The 20839-nt window shown below is 45.1% G+C and overlaps 1 protein-coding gene and 1 long non-coding RNA gene across 7 annotated transcripts in view; one reads left to right on the top strand and one right to left on the bottom strand.

Annotated features, from left to right (window-relative positions):
- PKNOX1 (PBX/knotted 1 homeobox 1) overlaps positions 1-16790 on the bottom strand; it is a 32816-nt gene extending 16026 nt beyond the window's left edge. The window contains exons 1-2 of one of the 2 annotated variants that reach the window (XM_029083337.2): positions 16708-16790; positions 2351-2460 (exon numbers count right to left, since the gene is read on the bottom strand). In XM_029083337.2, coding sequence (XP_028939170.1) covers positions 2351-2401 — 51 coding nt within the window. In that variant the 5' untranslated portion in view covers positions 2402-2460; positions 16708-16790. The remainder of the gene's footprint in view (positions 1-2350; positions 2461-16707) is intronic. The other variant, XM_029083339.1, reaches the window with a different exon arrangement.
- A 15-nt stretch (positions 16791-16805) lies between these two features.
- LOC103170210 overlaps positions 16806-20839 on the top strand; it is a 14393-nt gene continuing 10359 nt past the window's right edge. Inside the window, exons 1-2 of one of the 5 annotated variants that reach the window (XR_003766107.2) lie at positions 16806-16867; positions 20076-20316. This is a non-coding gene — a long non-coding RNA (uncharacterized LOC103170210). The other 4 variants (XR_003766106.2, XR_003766108.2, XR_486020.3 and 1 more) reach the window with 4 other exon arrangements.

Genomic DNA, 20839 nt, shown 5'->3' with positions numbered 1-20839 from the left:
TTTAAAGTTGCTCCCATTCAAAAATGGTTTGACACAATATGTATTTGTAAGAAATGAAAAGCAGTCAGGTTCCTAAAGATTGAAACTAAGCTATCACTTAGGGAAACATTTCAATCACTGCTAAATGAGTCATTTGCTTAAAACAGCCTTCTGAGGTAAAGGGGGCTGCCAAGCCCTACCTCCTCCCTAAATCATCAACGTGCAAGAGTTTCCAAAATAATCCTGAAAAACATTCATACACCAAAGCCAGGAATTGTAGTGCTATGCAAATCATTCATTTAAAAAGTGATACTTTTACAGCATTTTAAAAAAATATCAAGAGATCGCTTTTCGGTGCTTACAACACAAGGGGAGAGTTATCCTAGTAACAGAAATGGTCCAACTCCAAAAGGTAACTTCTGAATAAGTTTGGCAAAAGAACACAACTATTTCAGTATTCTAGAATTAAAAGTTTTTTCAGAAGGGGAGGAGGCGGGGGGCGGGGAATGTGATGAGATCTGAAATGGCAGAATAATCTGAAACACTTAAAGGGAACTTATTTAAAGATACATCTGGTAAGTGAGTGATTGGAAAAGAAAGTTGCTGGGACTCCATCAGGTAGGCATGCTCACACACTGCTAAGAAGCTCCACGAACCACTTTGGAAAAAGAAGAAAGTAGTAGGCAATATTAGGGGGCACTAACTCCCCTTACCAAAAAGATAGTGTCTCCTGTCAGGAAATGGAGAAACCAAGGTCCTGGGACTTCAAAGGGAGTAAAATATTATTAGCTGGTCCTCTAGCTAAAAAGCTTTATGGCCCTAACATTTAAAAAAGTACCACCACTGCTCCAGCAAAGGCCTCCACTGCAGATGGGCCAAAGGAGAAGGACCCGGTATTAGTTATTAAAATATTTTTTCAAGACAAGGAGCCAGAGAAAAAGTGTTAGATAGTTATAGCTGCATGCTACATTAGGAAGATTATTTCTCCATTGGGTGGGAGAGGATTATTTGAATGCAAGAGGCAAAGAGTGAGCAAAGAGAAAATGGCCCAAGGACAAATGTTTCAGTGCCAGGCACCAGGTACCAACTGCTTAATAAGGATCAAAATCTAGACCCTATATTGAGCTGTCCTACAACATCTTTTCAACCTGCCTTGAGATTGTGATATAGCAGATGTGAGAACACAGTGATAGTGGGTGATTTGTAGAGGGTGAGGAGGTGAGTAGGAAAGAGGAGGGAGAAGGGAAAGGCAAAATGGACTGCAATCCAACAGTCTTGACTCCATTATATGAGTTAGTCTCTGCACCACAACTGGGAGATCTGCTTGGCTTCAGTCGGAGAGAAAAGAGAAGTATCCCAATGCCTGTGCCTATGAGGGATAGGTGCCAAGCCAACGGGGTGACTGCCCCCATAGCTTTTTGAGCTGCTCTTTGGCCTCACTCATTCCAATTTTCTGACAAGATCTGAAAGTTTCCTATCAGGCCCGAAAAGAGCCATAATGATCCTTTTCTGGATTGTGAGGTTTTTGAAGCTTGCCCCCTCCCAATTTATACTCCACTTGCCCTTATTTGCCCCTACACAGGGAATGTGTCTGCCAAATTTGTTGTGTTGTATTCTCCCAAATGCTTAGTACAGTGTTCGGCACACGGTAAGTGCTCAATAAATGCCACTGATTGATTGAGGTCAATATGAGTGCTAATGTTGGTCAGGCCTCTATACAATAAATGATCGCCTCCTTTACCCTTGAGGAATTTGACTCAATTTTGGAGGAAATGCACTTCCCACCCTGCCGGAGCTTACAATCTACATCACACCTAGAATTGAATAACAGTGTTAAAATATATTATATGGTCGTGACAAGACATTTTTGGAATATATTCATTTGGACAAGTTTAAATCCTCATCTGATTCAGAGCATATGGTTCATCACACAAGTTTCTCATTTGGGTCAACATCAGCAACTGACAGGAGCATCTGTAAATATCTCTTAAGTACCAGTGGCTTTTCACTGAAAAAGTTGAGCACACAAATCATACCTACACGCTTAACAGACACAGAAAAACTTAGTTCTGAAAGGGTGGAAATAACACTCAGATTTCAGTGGCCTTAAAACAGTGGTCAGCATCACACCTGAGCATCTTTAACTTTCAGTCACATTTATTGATAAATTGCATATATGTTACTTTGAGTAACTTTTTTCATGACTTCATGAATTGTTTTTCTTTCTCCTCCGTCCATTAGGGCCATCATACAAATTGAACTGGCATTTTAAATTATAGATAGAATATGGAGCATTAAAGTAAAAATACACTTTCCATGACTACATTACTTTTGAAAATGATAAGAAAATTAAGAATTTTTAAGCTCTCACTTGTTGACCATCTTGATAGCTGTCTATACTTAATGTCTGTGTTGCCATCATGGTTAATGAAGGTTTAAATATAAGATGTCAAATCATCTTAAGACAGACACACGGGTTTTCTGGGAGAGGAAAAAAAAGCAGAAAGACATTATCAGGTATATTAAATGCAGAAGATTTTCTCCAACAGAATCCGTAAAATCCAAAATGTGAAAGCAAACTTAATTTGCAACAAAAACATAAATCAGTCTGTGAGTAACAGGATCAGAAATATCTTCCGTCTATGCTTTTATTAGATTGACCAAGCATGAGCAAAATTCTTATATTAGGCATCTGAGTGGTTCTGTTTGATAGGTGTCTGTTACACATCCCACACTTAGCCAACTGGAATAGACTTTCCAATGTGAACAGTTGACTAGAACATGTAATAGAACCCCCAGCCAGAAGGGTAAGGCAGCAAAAACAACCTAGAATAGCTCACATTTAATCCCTAGACCCCCTTGTTAAGAGGCAGGCCCTGAAGTTCTAATTCCGGCTCTGCTATGTGTCTACTGTGTGACCTTGGGCAAATCACCTCACTTCTTTGTGCCTCAATTATCTTATCTGGAAAATGGGGATTGAGAGCCCTAATGTGGGACAGGAACTGTGTCCAACCCAATTACCTTGCATCTACCCCAGTGCTTTGTACAGTGCCCGGCACATGGTAAGCGATTAACAAATATCACAGTTGTTCTTATTATTCTGCTTTCAGAACCCTCAGCCTCAGACTAGCCAGAGCCCTCCCTATCATGACCCATCTCCTATTTTGGGCCATCCTGGATCAGGAGGCCAGTGGAGAGATAGGCAGGGGACTGAGTCATTTCAGGGGCCCATGAAGGCCTCTGATCCTAAGGTAGCTATCAAAACCCTAATTTCTCTCTCACAAAACCTGGCCCGAGATGAAGTTCAGTGAGGGCAGAACATGGATTGTGACAGCAGGTAGAGGAGATGGAAACTTCCAGAGGGATGAGTGAAATAGGAGAGATGGGATGGTGAGATCACACAGGGAGATTAGCAGAAAAGGAGGAGGCAAGGAAGAAGTAAAAAAACAAGAATTAAAGGTATGAAGTTGGGGTTGGTGAGTACATAAGTGGCACAGGTGACGGTATTGAGCGCTTGATGTGTTTAGAGAACTGTATTAAATACTTAGGAGTACACAATATGAGTTAGAAGACGTAATCCCTGCCCTTAAAAAATTTACAGACTAGAGGAAGTGACGGACATTAAAATACATTACAAATCACTATGCAAGTGTTCTGGAGGTGGGGTGAAAAATCAAAGTGCTTAAGGAGTACAGATCCAAGTGCACAAGAGACAAGGGAGGGAGGATCTCTTGGAAAAGATATGGTTTTAGTAGGGCTTTGAAGCTGGGGGGAATGGTGGTGGTCTGTTGGATATGAATGGGGGGGAGGGAGGGAGAACAGAGGCAAGGGGTCAGCAGCAAGAAACACGAGCTCAAGGTACAGTGAGTAGGTTGGCAACTAGAGGAGTGAAGTGCGAGGGTTGGGCTGTAGTAGGAGCTGAGTGAAATAAGCTAGGAGGGAGAGAGCTGATTAAGTGCCTCACAGCAAATGGAGTAAGGAGCTTTTGTTTAATGCAGAGATGGATGAGCAACCTCTGGAGGTTTCTGAGGAATCGGGGAACGCAGACTGAGTTGTGTTTTTTTTTTTTTTTAAGTGCTGAAGCGGCAGTTAGAAAGTGCAAAGATGAGAAATTAATCAGGAAAGGCCTCCTGGAGGAGATGTGACTTCAGAAGAGCTTTGAAGTTAGAGAGAGCTGGGTTCTGTCAGAAACAGAGAAGCAGCGTGGCTCAGTGGAAAGAGCATGGGCTTTGGAGTCAGGGCTCATGAGTTCGAATCCCAGCTCTGCCACTTGTCGGCTGTGTGACTGTCTTCTCTGTGCCTCAGTTCCCTCATCTGTAAAATGGGGTAAATGGGGATTAAGACTGTGAGCCCCACGTGGGACAACCTGATTCCCCTATGTCTACCCCAGCGCTTAGAACAGTGCTCAGCACATAGTAAGCGCTTAACAAATACCAACATTATTATTACATTATTCAACGAAGTCAAAGGGCATTCCTGGCTGAGGGAAGGCAGTGGGAGAGATGGAAATGAGCCACAGTGGGTAGGTTATCTTAAGAGGAATGAGGAGCTTAAACTGGGAGTGGGGAGGGGGAGAAAAAAGAGTGGGTAAATTGGCTGGAAAGGGATGATTGAGTATCTTCAGGCAGCACGAGTGGCCTTGTGGATAGAGCACAGGCCCGGGAGTCCGAAGGACCAGGGTTCTAATCCCGGCTCCGGCACTAGTCTGCTGTGTGACCTCGGGCAAGTTGCTTAATTTCTCTGTGCTTCAGTTTCCTCAACTGTAAAGGGGGAAGTGAAAACCGGTACTCCCTCCAACTTAGACTGTGAGTCCCATGCAGGGCAGGGACTTGGACAATTTAACTTGTACCTACCCCAGTGTTTAGAACAGTGTTTGACACGTTAACAAATACTATTTAAAAGAAAGGATTTAAGAATAAGACAATGGTCCTGCCATTTGGGATCTTGAAATTTTATGCCCCATGAAAGTCAGAGAAATAGGCACAAGGTAGGATGGGGTAGATCTCACAGGGTCATATTCTATGGAAGATGTAGAGTTCAGGACTTTGCGTCTGGAAACTGAGAACCAAACTTCCTGCCAGCTTTTGGGGAACTACAATATGGGTCAGGGATAGAAGCCGCCTAAATATACTCCCAAACCTCTGCCAACATCTGAGGCCCAAACAAGCTCCTATGAGCGGGCAGAAAGAAACTATTTCTCTCCTTTTGGAGCCAGTGACAAGCCCTGGGTTCTCTGCAAAGTTGAGGAGGGTCATCCTGACTCAAGGGAATTTCCTCACATTCCTGATCCACTGGGCAGGGCAGATTGGGAGCTTGGCAACTGCTAGGAAGGGCAGCTTCTCTGAAGGAAGGGATGAGGTAAAAGGGGCAAATCAATTTTACAATTTAATGTCCATACTTGCACTAAGGAAACTAATGGCAATCTGGGTGAACAGTTCGATAACGAGGCGGTTAATTGAGTTTAATAATACGGAAGGGTTACATTCTCAACCACAGAGCTTATTTCCTAATAACTTAAAAATCTCCTTTCCTTAGGTCAGCAGGCTTTATCTTCCTGGGATAAATGTGCTGGTTACTTTCCCTGAGGAGAGTTGCATTCCTCTATCCTTCTCAGCTCTCTACCGTCTGTATATAAAATGTCTATCAAGTCTAGTGGGATTGGTGCCCGTCCATCTGCCAAGTCATTACCACCACTCTTCTCAAGCACCTAATGCCAATGCCGGCTGAAAGAAAACTATTCATATAATCCTCACACAACCGGCTGCAGAAGCCTTTACCACCAAGGCCAGTCTAGTTCAGCGTGGCAAGTACAAACCTAGAAATCCTTACAAAAACATTCTCCTGAAAATAATTTCTCAATCGGGGAAAAGAGGGAAGAGGGAAGAAAGGCATGAGATAAATCCAAAAAAAATAAATATGCAGAAACCAGCACGAATTCTTCAGAGAGTATCACATTTCACTGCAGCTAAAAACCTACAGCTTTCAACCTCCTGAAAATTGGTTTCACGGTCTTTCTTCTCTTTCAAAAAAGGGGATTAAAGGAAAAATGTGACCCGTCCCTCCCCACCCCCTTTTTACTTTTTGTTTTCATCTTCTCTTTGTAATCCCATTGACCCGATGCTTTAGCTCATTTACATTGTTGACTGTTTTTCCAGACTAAATTGGATGTTTTACTTCCTAGGTAGGGCCAATCCTAGAAGTCAGAATGGATACTACATTTCTTTCTTCATTTGCCACATCGAAAGGGTGGTCAAAAAGGGGAAAGTTCTTCAGAATACTCATTTCCATTAGTTACTTTCAACATGAATATACACAAATTACATTAAGAAATAGTAAAAAGAATCATTTTAAGGGCAGAGTTCCTGAGAGGGTTCAGTGAATGTGCTTCCCACCAACATTAAGGCTTGATCATTCAGATGCTGCTTTCTCCACTTGGACCATAATTTACATGCAGTAAATGAGACTCTAGGGGAAAGGAGCGCAGAATAATGTGCACATTACTGACAAATAGAAAATGGAGAATATGCAACTTTCATAAAATGAGAGCAACCTATGAGATTTCAAATAATTTGTATAAAATGTTACTTTAACCTGGCCTAGTTTGAAACTTTGGCTACTTAAAAACAAAACAATCCCTTTTTATTGTAAACTTCAACCAGTATTCTTAATTTGCACCAATTCATTTCTGGAAAGAAGAGTTTTGGTATAAAACCTTTGCAATCATGGGATTTATTCTAATCCTTTTCAGAGAGTTCCTCCTCTGCTTCTTGAAGATAAACACACAGGGGAAAAACGGCCCAGAAATGTGGATAAAAAGCATGCTGGTCTAGCCAATGTGCAGCAGCTTCTTTGTTTATTCAATACCATCAGACCACCGACAAGTCTGGACTCCACTCCCCAATGTCTATAATGTGTCTCACTTTTTGGACACAGCTGCCACTTTGATGTTCCCACCAAACTCCATCTGTAAAGAGTGATGGCAGAACGATATTGGCCAATCTCAACTTCTTCCAGAGCCAAAAGGACTTACATGTTATGTACACCCAGATAGGAACAGATGGTAGCCAAGTGCTATGTTTCACAAACAAGTAAATATTTTACAAAGCTGACATCCTTCACTGACTATTCCAAAAGGGATTTTCAATGTAGTGTCCGCCACAGTTCATCTAGTATTCATCACTTCGTATTTTTAAACTCCCCCTTAGTAAAGTAAGACTGAACACACCAAAATTTGCAGGATGGCAAGTATAAATTTACTGCATTGGCAGGTTTCAGTTTCTGACTGCCGTTCTGAAAACCAGCACATCACACAAAATAGTATTATTTCCAGCCAAAAATAGGGAGGGGGAAGGCCTGCTGGGGCTAGTGGAGATGGTTTTTGCTCAGTGCTCAGTGGGGAATCCTGAATTGGAGGACTAACATGAGGGGGAGAAGTCCACCGAGGAAGGTGTCACGACTGTTTGCTGGTCCTCAGCGCTATGGCACAGCAGTGACACTGCTTTGGTCATTTTAGCTGTAAACAGGTTTGGCGTTTATTTTTAAGGTATTTGTTAAGCGCTTACAATGTGCCAGGCACTGTACTGAGTGCTAGGGTAGATAAGTGCTAGGGTAGATACAAGTTAGTCAGGTTGGACACAGTCCATGTCCCTCTTGAGGCTCACAGTACTAATCCCCATTTTACAGATGAGGTAACTGAGGCACAGATGAGCGAAGTGACTTGACCAAGGTCGGACAGCAGACAAGGGGCGGAGTGAGGATTAGAACCCAGGTCCTTCTGACTTCCAGACCCGTGGTCTAGCCACCAGGCCTCGCTGCTTCTCTTTCATTGCATAAAATTCTTGCACGAGTTGTGCAGTGCACTGTACCCCCAACTGCCTACTCCTGCTATACCCTGTGCCCCTGCAAGGGTATGATTGGCCACAAACCTGCAGCATCTCAGTCCAATATTTGATGCAGGCCCTTGGTCTTGAAGTTTGGGTAACTGGAGATGGGAGAGAATACTATTTCCAACTCTCACCTAAAGAGAAAAGGAGTTCTTTGGCTAAAATTCCAAGCAGAAATGGCCAGATTTTATCACTGGTCCTACTCCATCACTGCTTTCACCATTACACATCTCCAGCTCTCCTTTCCAGACTAGTAGTTCTTTCGGGCAATGCTGATAGCCTCAGACAGCTCTCTGATGATTGGTGTGGCTGCCAACAAAATGGTCAAAAGAATATTCTCATTCAAATTGCCTACTTTTATCCCAAAGGGCTTCATTAAGTTCCTGTCACACAGATGACTTTGCCTTCAAAATCATATGTTACTTGTAGCCCAATTTTTAAAAGGTGTAACGCAAATATTATGGCCCTGGTTAAATATTTTGGGGAAATATTTGAATTCCCTGCAGCAGTATTGTGGGCTGCACTGCCCCCAGATCATCTTCTGAAGTTGGACACTCTCTCTTCTGACCTGTCAAAATAAAGTCAAGGTTGGGGAAATAGGGAACAACCCCCACACCACCATTGACATCCCTAAGTCCTGGGCTCCCTCCAATACTGGCAAGTCAGTCAGCTGCCCTTTGGAGAGGAGAAGCATAAGAGATAATGGGTTCTTCCCAATGTGAGAAACCACTAGGACCAGCTCCTTGAAAACAAAGAAATTCATGTTTCTGCTCTAAATCTACACAACTAGGTATTCCAGTATGACTCTTTAATAATACTATACCCAATACCCTAGAGGAACATCATGTACTGTAGCATTAATGATCAACTTTTAAGAACTAATATATTGCTTAAACCTACTTAAACATGATATAGATTTGATATAGATAGCCTCTGCACATAACACTTTTAGAAAAGAGCTGTCAGTATCACTATAGGCCAGTTTAGATCAGGAAATTAAGACTGCTTATAAATGGTTCTGACCCCAATAAAGCCAAGTTAAGATTTTTAAAAATTTTGTTTTTAATGGTATTGAAGTGCTTACTTTGTGCTGGGCCCTGTACTAAGCGGTGGCGTAGGCACATGCTAATCAAGCTGGACTCACATGAGGCTCACAATATTAATCCTCATTTTATTGAACTGAGGCATGGAAAAGTTAAGTGCCTTCTCTAAGGTCACAAAACAGACATGTGAAAGGGCTGGAATTAGAACCCAGGTCCTTTGACTCCCAGGCCCATGCTCTTTTCACTAGGCCACACTGCTTCTCAACACAAACCAACATTTGCACACTATCTTGCAAACCAATGCTCCCTGAGTCTCCTTTAAATGAACTTCATCCAATTTTGATAATGGTACCAACCTCTCTGAGGTAGTTGCTTTTCTAATTAGTATGTCATTTGGAAGGGGGAAATTGGTTTGGCTAGAGAATCCGTTCAGATACTGTTCTCCTAAATGCAATACAGGCAACATCACCTCTGTTGCTACCATACCTGATGAACGGTTTGATTCTTGCTGTATTCACAAATGCCCCTGGCTAATGAACATGCCCAGCAATGCTGGAGAAACCAAGAAATTGGAATGGGTATTACACCAACCTAGGAATTTAATGAGATATTTATCTGCAGGCAGATAGACTGTCTCTCCTAATTGTCAAGTCACCTTCTAAGGTTCAGCCCCTTAGATGAACTTGATGCTCTACTAGTGTTCTTGACTAAGCAAGCTACCATACCTTGGTGTGAGAGCACCAGAAATACGTTAAGGAACTATAACTATGCTGCTCAAAGACAGTTTCCTTTAAGGTTGCAAATATTCCTTTGCCATTCAGTGAGATTTACTTTGCGATGAAAGATAGCAAAGGGAACTAACTGCATAAATTTGTGCAAGTTGTCACCTGTCATCCTACCCTAGCCCTCATAATTGTGTGTCCCTAGAGATAAATCTCTAATGCAATTGTTCAACAGACCAGTTATACTTGGTACTTCAGCAACAAAGCAGTTCAGATTATCCCATTGACTCTTTAGAATAACACTTCCAATGAAATTATATCACGACCACATTGGCTTTCAATTCTGAAGTAATGAGAAAATTTACAGTTCTCTTATTCTGTGAGAGGAGAAGCCAATGATCTCACCTAATAAAAAACACACAACTGACACCTATAAAAACTCTGAACTCTTATTTTTGAAATGCAGCTAGCCAAAAAGGTCCTGACTACCAAAGAGGAACTCAGGTGGCTCTTCCAGGCTAGGGAACTTTGGATACCCTGTCCCTGTGCCCCTCAAATTGGAGTAGCCAAAGCACTATTCATTTATTCAATCGTATTTATTGAGCGCTAACGGTGTGCAGAGCACTGTACTAAGTGCTTGGAATATACAATACAGCAATAGAGAGACAATCCTTGCCCACCAGGGGCTTACAGTTGTAGGGGGTGGGAAGGGGGAGACAGACATCAAAACAAGTAAACAGGCATCAATATAAATAGAATTATACACACACATACTGGGGGAGGGAAGAGCGAAGGGAAGGGAACAAAATGAGGTGATGTGGAAGGGAGGGGGAGCTGAGGAAAAGGGGGCTTAGTCTGGGAAGGCCTCTCGGAGGAGGTGTGCCTTCAATAGTATCAGCTACATCTGTATTTCATTGGTCATATGTATTATTACCACATTCTCTTCACCAAAGCCCTCCTAAAAATCACATCTCTTTCAAGAGGCCTTCCCTAAGCCCTCATTTCCCCTATCTGCCCTCCCTTCTGCATCACATAAGCATTTGGATCTGTACCCCTTAGGCACCTGCTATTCACCACCACTCTACCCCCAGCCCCACCACAGCACTTACATACTACTCTGCCATTTCCCCTAGTTTCAGGTATGTCTCCCCCTTTAGACTCTAAGCTCCTAGTGGACATGGATTGGGTCTACCAAGTCTATTGCATTGTGCTTCCCCGAGTGCTTGATAAATACCACTGATTGATTACTAGTCCAGGGCCAGTTATCCACTGATTTCTAAACCAAGGATAAGCCTGTCTGACTGCAGCACAGATGCTAGGTTGTTCCTTCTATCTGCAAACATAACTTAATATTGAATCCTTGGGCTACACCTCATATGCTCCTGAAGGGCCGTGATCACACGACTTGCTTCTGTTGTACCAAGCTCTTAGTACCGCGCCGCACGTTCTGTAGGTGTTCAACATGGTAAATGGTGAGAAGCCATCAGACCACATTTATTCATTCAATCGTACATATTGAGTTCTGATTGTGTGCAAAGTACTGTACTAAGCGCTCGGTGAAAGTACACTATAGTAATAAAGAGACAATCCCTGCTCACAATGAGCTCAAAGGAGTGACACCAGGGAGACCAAGCTATTAGCTTTGCCCCAAAGCTTTTTGGGCAAATATGCCACCGTGGGTAACCAGCTCCACCTCTTGGAATTGAAAAGGGATCAAAACTGGCCCCCACCTCAGCCCTAGAACCCAGCACGAGACCTGGAATTCATCCTCTGCCCAGACTCACCCATGGGGCCTGGAGAGGAGGGCAGGAGACAAGGCAAGAATCTGAGCTCCGGTGCCCATGCAGCAGCTCTATCTGAAAACACCGCACTGCTGTAGGTCCACAGAGCTGCTGGCCACACCCGAAGTTGTTGGTCCTCTGCCACTGTCCGCCACGGACCAGTGGCCCCGGTTCGGCTGACCACGCTGGGCGCGAATGGATGTTAACAGCAAGGATGGGGGATGAGTTCTTTCTCCTTTCCTTCCCTGTTCCACTCATCTCATTTACCTCACTTTCCATAAGAAATACCACTGCACTTTGGCGGGGGCTAAAACACCCCCAGCCAACTCCAGGGTGACTTCTATCCCTCAGAGTCCCACCCCAAGTCTATCCCTGGATTCAGAATGAGACGCTGGCACCCCTTCCAAATCGACAAAAGTCTTCACTCAGAACACAGATAAATATTTTGTAAGACCAAGTAGTTCAGTCTTTACATCAATATTTTGTCACCAATATTGATGCAGTAATTCCTCAGATTATTGTAAGTGTAACTAAAAGGAGAATTCAGAGTTTGCTAAAATGTTAAAAAAAAAATTAACCAGATTCCTTCATAAGGAAAAATTCCCAGGTCAAATCGATCACTGAAACCTCCATTCCTCTCACCGTCCCCTCCCTCCCTCTGAGGTTCTTCACCGTTGCCCTCAAATCCCTTCAAATGGCCAGTGGGCCATTTTGAAAATCAATATCTTGACCTTATCTGCAAATCCCTCTGTAGTTTATTATCTGAATTTCACCTATTTCACCTTGTGGATATCATCCTAAATTCTCCAAATCCAATGGCCTCTTTGCTGTTCTAACCCTTCTTGATTTCTCTGCTGCCTTGAAAGTGGCTAAGTCCTCTACTCAAAACACTTTCTGGGACTGGCTTCAAGGCTACAATACTATTCTGATTCTTTTCCCTTTTCTCTGTTCCCTTCTCCTCCCTCCCCCCACCCTACTTGCCATTTACAGCTTTCGTCTCCTTTTATTCTAAAATAATTTATCAGCTATCATGCTTTTAGTGACGGCTTTGCAGGACTTCCCAAGCACTTAATATAGTCTTCTGCACGCAATAGGTGCTCAATAAATGACTGACTGAATGAATGACTGATAAATGCAGTCAGCCAGCCCTCTCCTTGAAGCTCTGTGTCTCCAGGACTCTCCACATCATCATCCTATCATCACTTCAAACTTAATATTGTGTCTAAAATTCAACTCTTCCAAACACCCCCCATTCCTCACTTGTCTTTCACCCAAATCACCCATATCCCTCTCGTATGCTACCCCAGTCTGGAATCATTTTCTCTAATTCATAATCAGTAGTGATAAGTATGATTTTTGCTAAGCACTTACTCGGGGTAAAGCACTGCTCCTAAACACTGGGATAGATAAATCAGGTTGGACACAGTCTCTGCCCCACTTGAGACTCAATCTAGGACAGAAATGAGGTATTGAACCCCCATTTTTACCACTGAGGAAACTGAGATGTAGAGAAATTAACTAGCCCAAGGTCACACAGCTAGCAAGTGGCAGAGCCAGCATTAGAACCCAGCAGCTGACTCCCAGGCCCATGCTTTTTCCACTGGGCTATGCTGCTTCATCATGTCCCTCCCTCCAGCCACTTACCAAGTCCTGTGGATTAAACTTCTGCTATATTTCATGGGTTACATCTGCCCCACTGCCACTACCCTGATACCATCCCTCACACCCCAACTATCCAAACAGCCTTCTGCTTCTCTCTATCGCGGCTCCTAAACCCAACAGCATGGATCATCTTTCTAAGCAGACCACCCCAACTCTTTCTTCAAAATGGAAGCCACTGGAGACTAACTGCCATCCACACTGGGCTTGAGCTCTTGACTACTGGGGGATTCAGGGCTCTTTCATCAGTCTGTCCCCTAAACCTACTTATATTCTTTTCCCTCTTGTCTACTTCTGGATCCTTCAAATTGGCCTTTGTTCTCAACTATCCCCCCTCTGAGCCATTTCTCCTGGAATGTTCTTCCCTCTATGCCAAACCACATCTTCCTCCTAATTAAAAGCCTTCTCTTAGCTATGACTTCTCTGGTCCTTACGAACTAAACAGTAAGTTGGTGCAGTATATTTTTTTTTCTCCCATTAAGGTACAAACTTCTTGAGGGCAGGGAACTTGGTTTGCACCTGTAATTTCCTCTAGAGTCTAGGATAGCACATCACCCAAAGAAGAAACTGAACAAGTGTGCTTGGCAAGTATTTGAAAACTACCCAGAAGCACATTTTAGGGGAGAACTTTTAACCGTTAAGAACCAAATACTAGGTCATGTCATCCATCTTACCTTCAGATAAAAGTCTCTTCTATAATGCAATCGTGAATGCCTATTTTTCATGTATACCCGAATCCCGTTAAAAAAAAAAATCTAGCCCTCACAACTGATTTTGTTTGCTTTCTCTTCACCCCCTACTCTGTTTCAATGAGGGAACTGAAGGTAAAGCTGTCTTTGCTCAAGGTTATCCAATAGATGAGCGGTGCAACCGAGAATAGAATTGAGTTCTCACTTCTAGATCAATGTTCTTACCCACATTACTATTTTAGCGCTGCCTAATCTAAGTTGCAGAAAGACTAATGTTTTTGTCATTTTCGATGGAAGACAACTAAGATTTCAGTAATGGAAAAATTTATTGGTATTTCATCGTAAATATTACTTTTCCACTTTCTTCTCTTCCTTAAAAGATAATGTGGAAAGTTCTCACAGTATTATGGAAGAAACCTGAAATAATAAGCATTTCATTAAGACAGGAACAAGATAAGCCCAGTAAAGGAATCTGTGATGACAATGTAAAGATTTAAAAAAGCCTGTTTTCCTTTGGAGATTTAAAGTCATTCTTGTTGGAACAAAACACGACCATGCAATTTACTTTGAATAAGACAAAAGACACTTATTTCACATACAGCCTTTTCAACCATAGTATTTTATTGTCTCAAATAGTTCTTGCTTATGTGTCCATTAATCCTGTTGTTTTTGAACAAAATATCACACTGTCATAAATTCATTAGTATACTGCAGGTTTTGGCAGAGCCAATGAGAAAAACGCATCCAAAAGATTTCACCCTCTGCTCTCCTGGAGATTTCTGAAGTGAATCTGAGGATTCCTGAGGCTTTACTCCTCATCTATTTCTGGGCCTTCGTTATAATAAGAAATTAAACCATTCTTTTCAGCACAATTAATGCCCTTGAAATAAATTTTGGACAAGTAAATCATCAAGAGATAATGCTGCTTTTCACTGCTCTTGACACTTCCAACCCAGCATCAAAAGGTGATATTTTGATATCTGTGCTCATCTGCATATATTTTCATTACCCTATTTATTTTGTTAATGAGATGTACATCCCCTTGATTCTGTTTATTGCTATTGTTTTTGTCTGTCTCCCCCGATTAGCCTGTCAATGGGCAGGGATTGTCTCTATCTGTTGCCGAACTGTCCATTCCAAGCGCTTAGTCCAGTGCTCTGCACATAGTAAGCGCTCAATAAATACTTTTGCATGAATGAATATTTCCATCGGGTGAAATGAACCTCTTCCTTCATTAAAAAAAAAAATTCCTCTTGCAGGAATGTGAATCTCTAAGTCAGGGCATGTTAAACACTTCCCGTCCTCTCCTTCAAAATTACCTACCCAGGATTTCAAATGGATTTAAGTCCAATCGTCCCAGGTCCCTTCAAGTTTCCACTGCGGCCCACTGCTTCCAAAAAGACAATATTAAAGTCGTCTTTGGAATCGGATCTGAGGGCTTTATTATTTTCCTTCCTGCCAGTGAGTCACACTTGACCCTTCCTCGGAGCCAGCCAAACTACGAGGCATTTTCTTAATTTTTCCCTCCTTGCCCTTTTCTATCTGAAGCCCGTCTCCCCCATGGACGTTAAGCCCCTACGGCCTTCGGGGCGGGTATTTATGGAGCGTCTTTTATCTGTTTGAACGCCACCAGGCCTAGGACCGGCTCGCTTTCCACAGCCGGACTGCAGAAAGGGGGGGGGGGGGAGACAGGGGCGGCGATACCCTCAAGTTTCGCGTTTTATGGGCCCTCCTGGGGGCAGTTATTATTATTGGGGTTCATAATAGGCTTGCGGCCGCCCCGTCGGGTGGAGAAGTGTCAGCGATGGGGGGCGATTAGGCAGGACGCGACATGCGGGGCTGGGCCCTGGGAGGCAGAAAGGGCCCAGGAAAGGAGGACTCAGAGGAATCCCGGCCCTTCCCGAGCAAGAAGAGAACACAGAGGGGAGGTTAAGACCCCAGGCGGCCGAGCCCGTCGACGCTGAGGGGAAAAAAAAAAAAAAAAGGAAGCCACTATGAAAAAGACGGAGGAAAAAAAAAGGGGGGGAGGGAGGAAAAAGGCTTAGGCGGGATCCTTCTCCAGAAGAGGTGGTTACCCCTCCATCCCCCCGATTAGACCGTAAGCCCGTCAAAGGGCAGGGCCTGTCTTTCCCTGTTACCGATTTGCCCATTCCAAGCGCTTAGTCCAGTGCGCTGCACATAGTAAGCGCCCAATAGATACTAATGAATGAATGAATCCCCCCCCCCCCCCGAGTCTCTTCCCAGGTCCAGGCCGGCGAGCCGCCATCTTCAGCCGCTCCTTCTTCCCCCCTCAGAGCGCCCCTCCCCCCCACCCCCCTCCCCGGCGCGAGAACGTGCCCCCGTCCGGCCTTCGGACGAAGCCTTTGGCGGGCGCGCGCGGGCCCTTTAAACGCAGCCTAACCGCCCCCCCCCGCCCGGCCCCGCCCCACAGCACCCCCCAGCGGGCGCGGCAGAAACCGCTCGGCGGCAAACACGGACGGGCCCATCCACCCCCCGGGCGCGCCCCCGCCGCGCGCGAGCGCCCCCCCACCCCAACTGCCCCCCCCCCCCCGCCTCGCGCCGAGGGCGCGCGCCGCGCTCCATCAAGGGGGCGATTAGGAGCGCGCGCCTCACAGCGGCCCGGCGCGGCGTCGGCGGCTCCTTCCAGAAATTTCCTCCTCCCCGAACCCGCATTTAAAAACAAACACCGTTTCTCAGCCCATTATGGTTCCGGGGTGAACAACCTCCCCTTCCCTCCCTCCCTCCCCCACCCTTTCCGCCCCGGGCGGCGGACTCTTGTGTTGTCCCCTTTCCCCCCTCCCTCCCCCTCCCCCCCCGCTCCCGCAACGCCACCACCACAACCCGGGCGGCGGCAGTGGTGCGGCGGCGGCGGCTGTGGGGCCGGTGTGATTGATAGGGACGGCGGCGGCGGAGAGCGGCGGCGGCGGCGGAGCGGTTGAGTGACAGCTTACCTGGGTGCCAATCTTCATCACACTGACAAGCGGCTGCAGCAATCGGGACCCGCAGTGCCGCGCCCGCGTCCAACCGTCACGCCGACGCCGGGCCACGCGACACGGCCTCGCTCAATGGGAGGAGGGCGACGCCGACGCCACCCTCATCAATATGCATGAGGTGGGCGGGGCCCGCGCCAGGACGGCCCCGCCCCTCCCCCGGCGAGGCGGCGCGGAGGGGGCGGGGCCTCCGGAGGAAAGGGAGGGGCGCGAGAGGACCCGGCGGGGCCGCCCCGCCCCCCTCGTCCTCGTGCGGTGCGCCCGCGCGCGCTCGGCCACGCCCCCACAGGGCGGCCCGCTCCTCATGAATATTCATAAGAGGGAGGCTCCCCTGGAAAGCCCCCGCCCCCTCTCCGCGTGCGCGCGCTCCGAGTTGTGCCGAACGGGCGTCGGGAGGTGGACGAAACCAACGGCTTGGAGACGGGCGAAACCATCTTTCCAGAGGGGGTGAGGTGGGCCTCTACTAAGTCCTGAACGGAAATCCATCTCCTTCATCAATTATGGGCACCTTCAGGAGAGTGGGTAGGGATGGGGGCAGACGACGCCCTAGGCGCCGAAGGGTGACCATCCTCCCGAGTTGGTTTCTGTCGTCCCTGTTAACTCACCAGAGCCTTGTCCAGTGGGGCCGCTGGTGGTGGAGAACAATCCTCCAAGAACAATGGATCTGGTTCCCCCCTTCCCCACCATCAGACTCCCTTGCAGCACGGCCTGGTAGCCAGACCTCGGGCTGGAAGTCAGAAGGACGGGGGTTCTACTCCTGCCTCCACCACGTGTCTGCTGGGTGACCTTGGGTAAGTCACTTCACTGTGCCTCGGTTAGCTCCTCTATATAATAATAATGTTGGTATTTGTTAAGCGCTTACTATGTGCAGAGCATTGTTCTGAGCGCTGGGGGAGATACAGGGTCACCAGGTTGTCCCTCGTGAGGCTCACAGTTAATCCCCATTTTACAGATGAGGTCACTGAGGCACAGAGAAGTGAAGTGACTTGCCCACAGTCACAGAGCTGACAAGTGGCAGAGCCGGCATTCGAACCCATGACCTCTGACTCCAAAGCCCGGACTCTTAACACTGAGCCACGCTGCTTCTCTAATATAATGGGGATGAAGACCGTGAGCCCCCTGCAGGACAAGGACCGTGGGCCCAACCTGCTTTGCTTCTATCCACCCCCGGTGCTTAATACAGTGCCTGGCACCTAAGTGCTTAACAAATATCACTCTTATTATTATGGCGGCACATCAGGGGGCCATGTCTTACACCAAACACCCTGGCCACAACTCCCACTCATCCACTAGTGGCTATTGTACTGGCCACTTTGCCCCGCTTTCACCTGCCAACTTGCTTTCTTTGTTCCTCCCCAGCTGACTTTTTAGCTGAACCTTGCTCTTGACCCTTTATGCCTGTTCCCCTGGCCTGGAACTCCCTCCTTCCCTCCCCAAAGCCAACACACCATTTCTTTCCCCACATTCAGATCCCTTCTAAAACCCCATCCCCTCTGACGGACTTTCCAAGATTAATTTCCCAAGATCCAAAACCATATAAACCCATCAACCGGCTCTAGCACTTATGAACTTATTGGTATCCATGCTCCTTCACTCTGCCCTTCAATTAATTTTGATTACACTTGTTGAAAATATTTTTTTATGTCTTTCTCCCTCCTTGTGGGCAGGGAACAGGTCATTTCTTTATTTTGAATTTGCCAGGTGCCTAGTTTCATTGTATCACACCAAATGGACCCTCAATAAGTACTAATTCCTATTAACGACCAGAATCTAAATAACATCGACCCACAGAAAATTTCCTGAGTCTCACAGGATTCTTTCCTAAGTCAGCAGACTCCTATATTTGTGAATGACTTAAAATGTCATTTGCTTGCAAGATTTGAATTGGTCAAATCCAGCCCCTTTATTATTTTTTAATCGAATTAAAATCCAGGATTAAGGTGAAGCAACTTTTTAATGGAAGCAACTTTCATGCCCATATACCTAGCTCATCACGTGTGGGGAATGGAGGTTCTGAAAAGTGCTCAGAGTAACTTTCAATCAATCCTATTTATTGATTGAATTTACTATGTACAGAGCAGTGTACCAAGTGCTTGGGAGAGTACAATACAACTGAATTAGCAGAAACATTCCCTGCCATAACAGGCTTACAGTCTAGAGGGACTCATAAGAAAGGTTAAAAGAGGAAAAATAGGAGTAACAGTCTTCTGCCAAATTATGGCTGCGGGGATCTTGTGTAGCTCTGCCCTCTCCCTCTTAGTGGAAGGAGCATTGTGCACCTGCTGCTTGAACAGCTGTATTGACGGAAAGAATCAGTTCATGTGTGTCTCTTGTTACACATGCAACACGTTATTTTCTGCTCCACAACTCCTAACAGCTTCAGACTCCCACCCTTGTCAGCTGCCCAAACCCCCAAGAAATAGCAGTTGCGGCAGAACCAGAGAAGTATCATGAGCTTGATTTTTGAACCAAAGAAATCAGGCCAGTCAGAGGCATGGTTCATTCCAAGCTGTCTGGAAAAAGGTAACATAAAAGCTTTTATGTTACACGGCCACCACCCAAAGAGCAACCAATTCCTGGAAAATCCTAAAATGAGCCAGAAGTGGGTAATTATATGTCCATTAAGATTAGGCCAGTCTCTAAATTATTGATCACGTAATGGGAATTTCCATGGAGAGGAGGAGAAAAAAGGAAGGAGAAGAGGGAGAGACTAAGTGACTTCTCCAAATAAGAGTTAAAACATTGCCATTTTCTTCATCATCAAAAAACAAATAATCCTCCTCCAATGTAAATGGTATCATTCATTCAATTCAATATTTATTAAGCGTTTACTGTGTGCAGAGCACTGTAATAAGAGCTTGGGAAAGTACAGTATAACAATAAAGAGTGACAGTCCCCGAGTCGCTTTTGCAAAATATCCCAACTAAAAATCCCCATTAGAGAGTAATCTCCTTATGGGCCAGAAACATGTTTCTTGCTTTTGTTGTACTCTCCCAAGCACTTAGGACAGTGCACTGTACCCAGTGGGTGCTCAATACATAGCTTTACTACCATTAATAATAATTATTACTGTTATTATTATTCCCCAGTCTTGGGAAGCAAGCCCCTTTGAATTGCAAATGTGAATAGGTTTTCTGTCAGTACTGACAGTGTGAGCCTTGATGTAAGGGTAGGATAACTACTGAAGGGTGATTGAAGAGAGAATACTCTGATGTTTTCTTCCCTTTGGGTAAACCCCACCCACCCAAATCAGAAGGGATTATGAATTTTATAAAGCTAATTCTATTTTTTTCTCCCATTTCCCAATGTTCCTGAAAATTAATCTGAAGATGCAGAAATGAATGTTTCCCTTCAGAGGCACCAGAAGCCATTTTACTCTGCAGCTCTCCCTTGATGGTGAAGAAAGTGAAATTATTTCTACTGACTTAGATCAAACCAGCTGAACAATCCATCGCTATGATGCTGAACCAGCAGCTCTCCATACTGCCGAGAGTCTGGAGTGGATGTAGCCTGACTCCACAGCAAGAGGAGAATTCCAGACATGAATGAGAGACATTTCCCCAGAGCAGTGTAATTCAGACACTTACAAAAATGTTTTTCTCTTTGGGGTTGCACTTACTTTCCCTTTAAGATTCCTGTTAGAAATCGGTGGAAGATTGAAATCTTCCTGAACAATGAACACACTATATTTCAGAATGTGTCTGCTGAGGGATATTGAGGAGACTATCTTTCTTCTACATGTGCTTGTTTGGAGTAGGCTTTAGATTTCTTTCCTGGGGGAGAAAGAACAACAGAATAATTTTCCCTTGAACAATGTAGAAGGATTTTGTGAAGTTATTCCATGAGCACTTGAACTATTTTTACCCTTAGTTATATCCTGATGTGCATGGTCTTTCCTCGTGTAGTTTTGTCTTAAAAGCAGGTATTGAATCCCCATTTTACAATGAGGACACTGAGGCACAGAGAAGTTAAGGACTTACCCAAGATCACACAGCAGACAGGTGGCAGAGACAGAATTACAACCCAGGTCCTCTGACTCCCGTGCTCTTTCCACTGGGCCATGTGTGTCTACCCACTGTTATATTGTACTCTC

Source organism: Ornithorhynchus anatinus, chromosome 18 (genome assembly GCF_004115215.2).
Source record: "Ornithorhynchus anatinus isolate Pmale09 chromosome 18, mOrnAna1.pri.v4, whole genome shotgun sequence".
In the NCBI taxonomy this organism is placed as follows: Eukaryota; Metazoa; Chordata; class Mammalia; order Monotremata; family Ornithorhynchidae; genus Ornithorhynchus; species Ornithorhynchus anatinus.
This window is presented reverse-complemented; position numbering and strand designations above follow the sequence as displayed.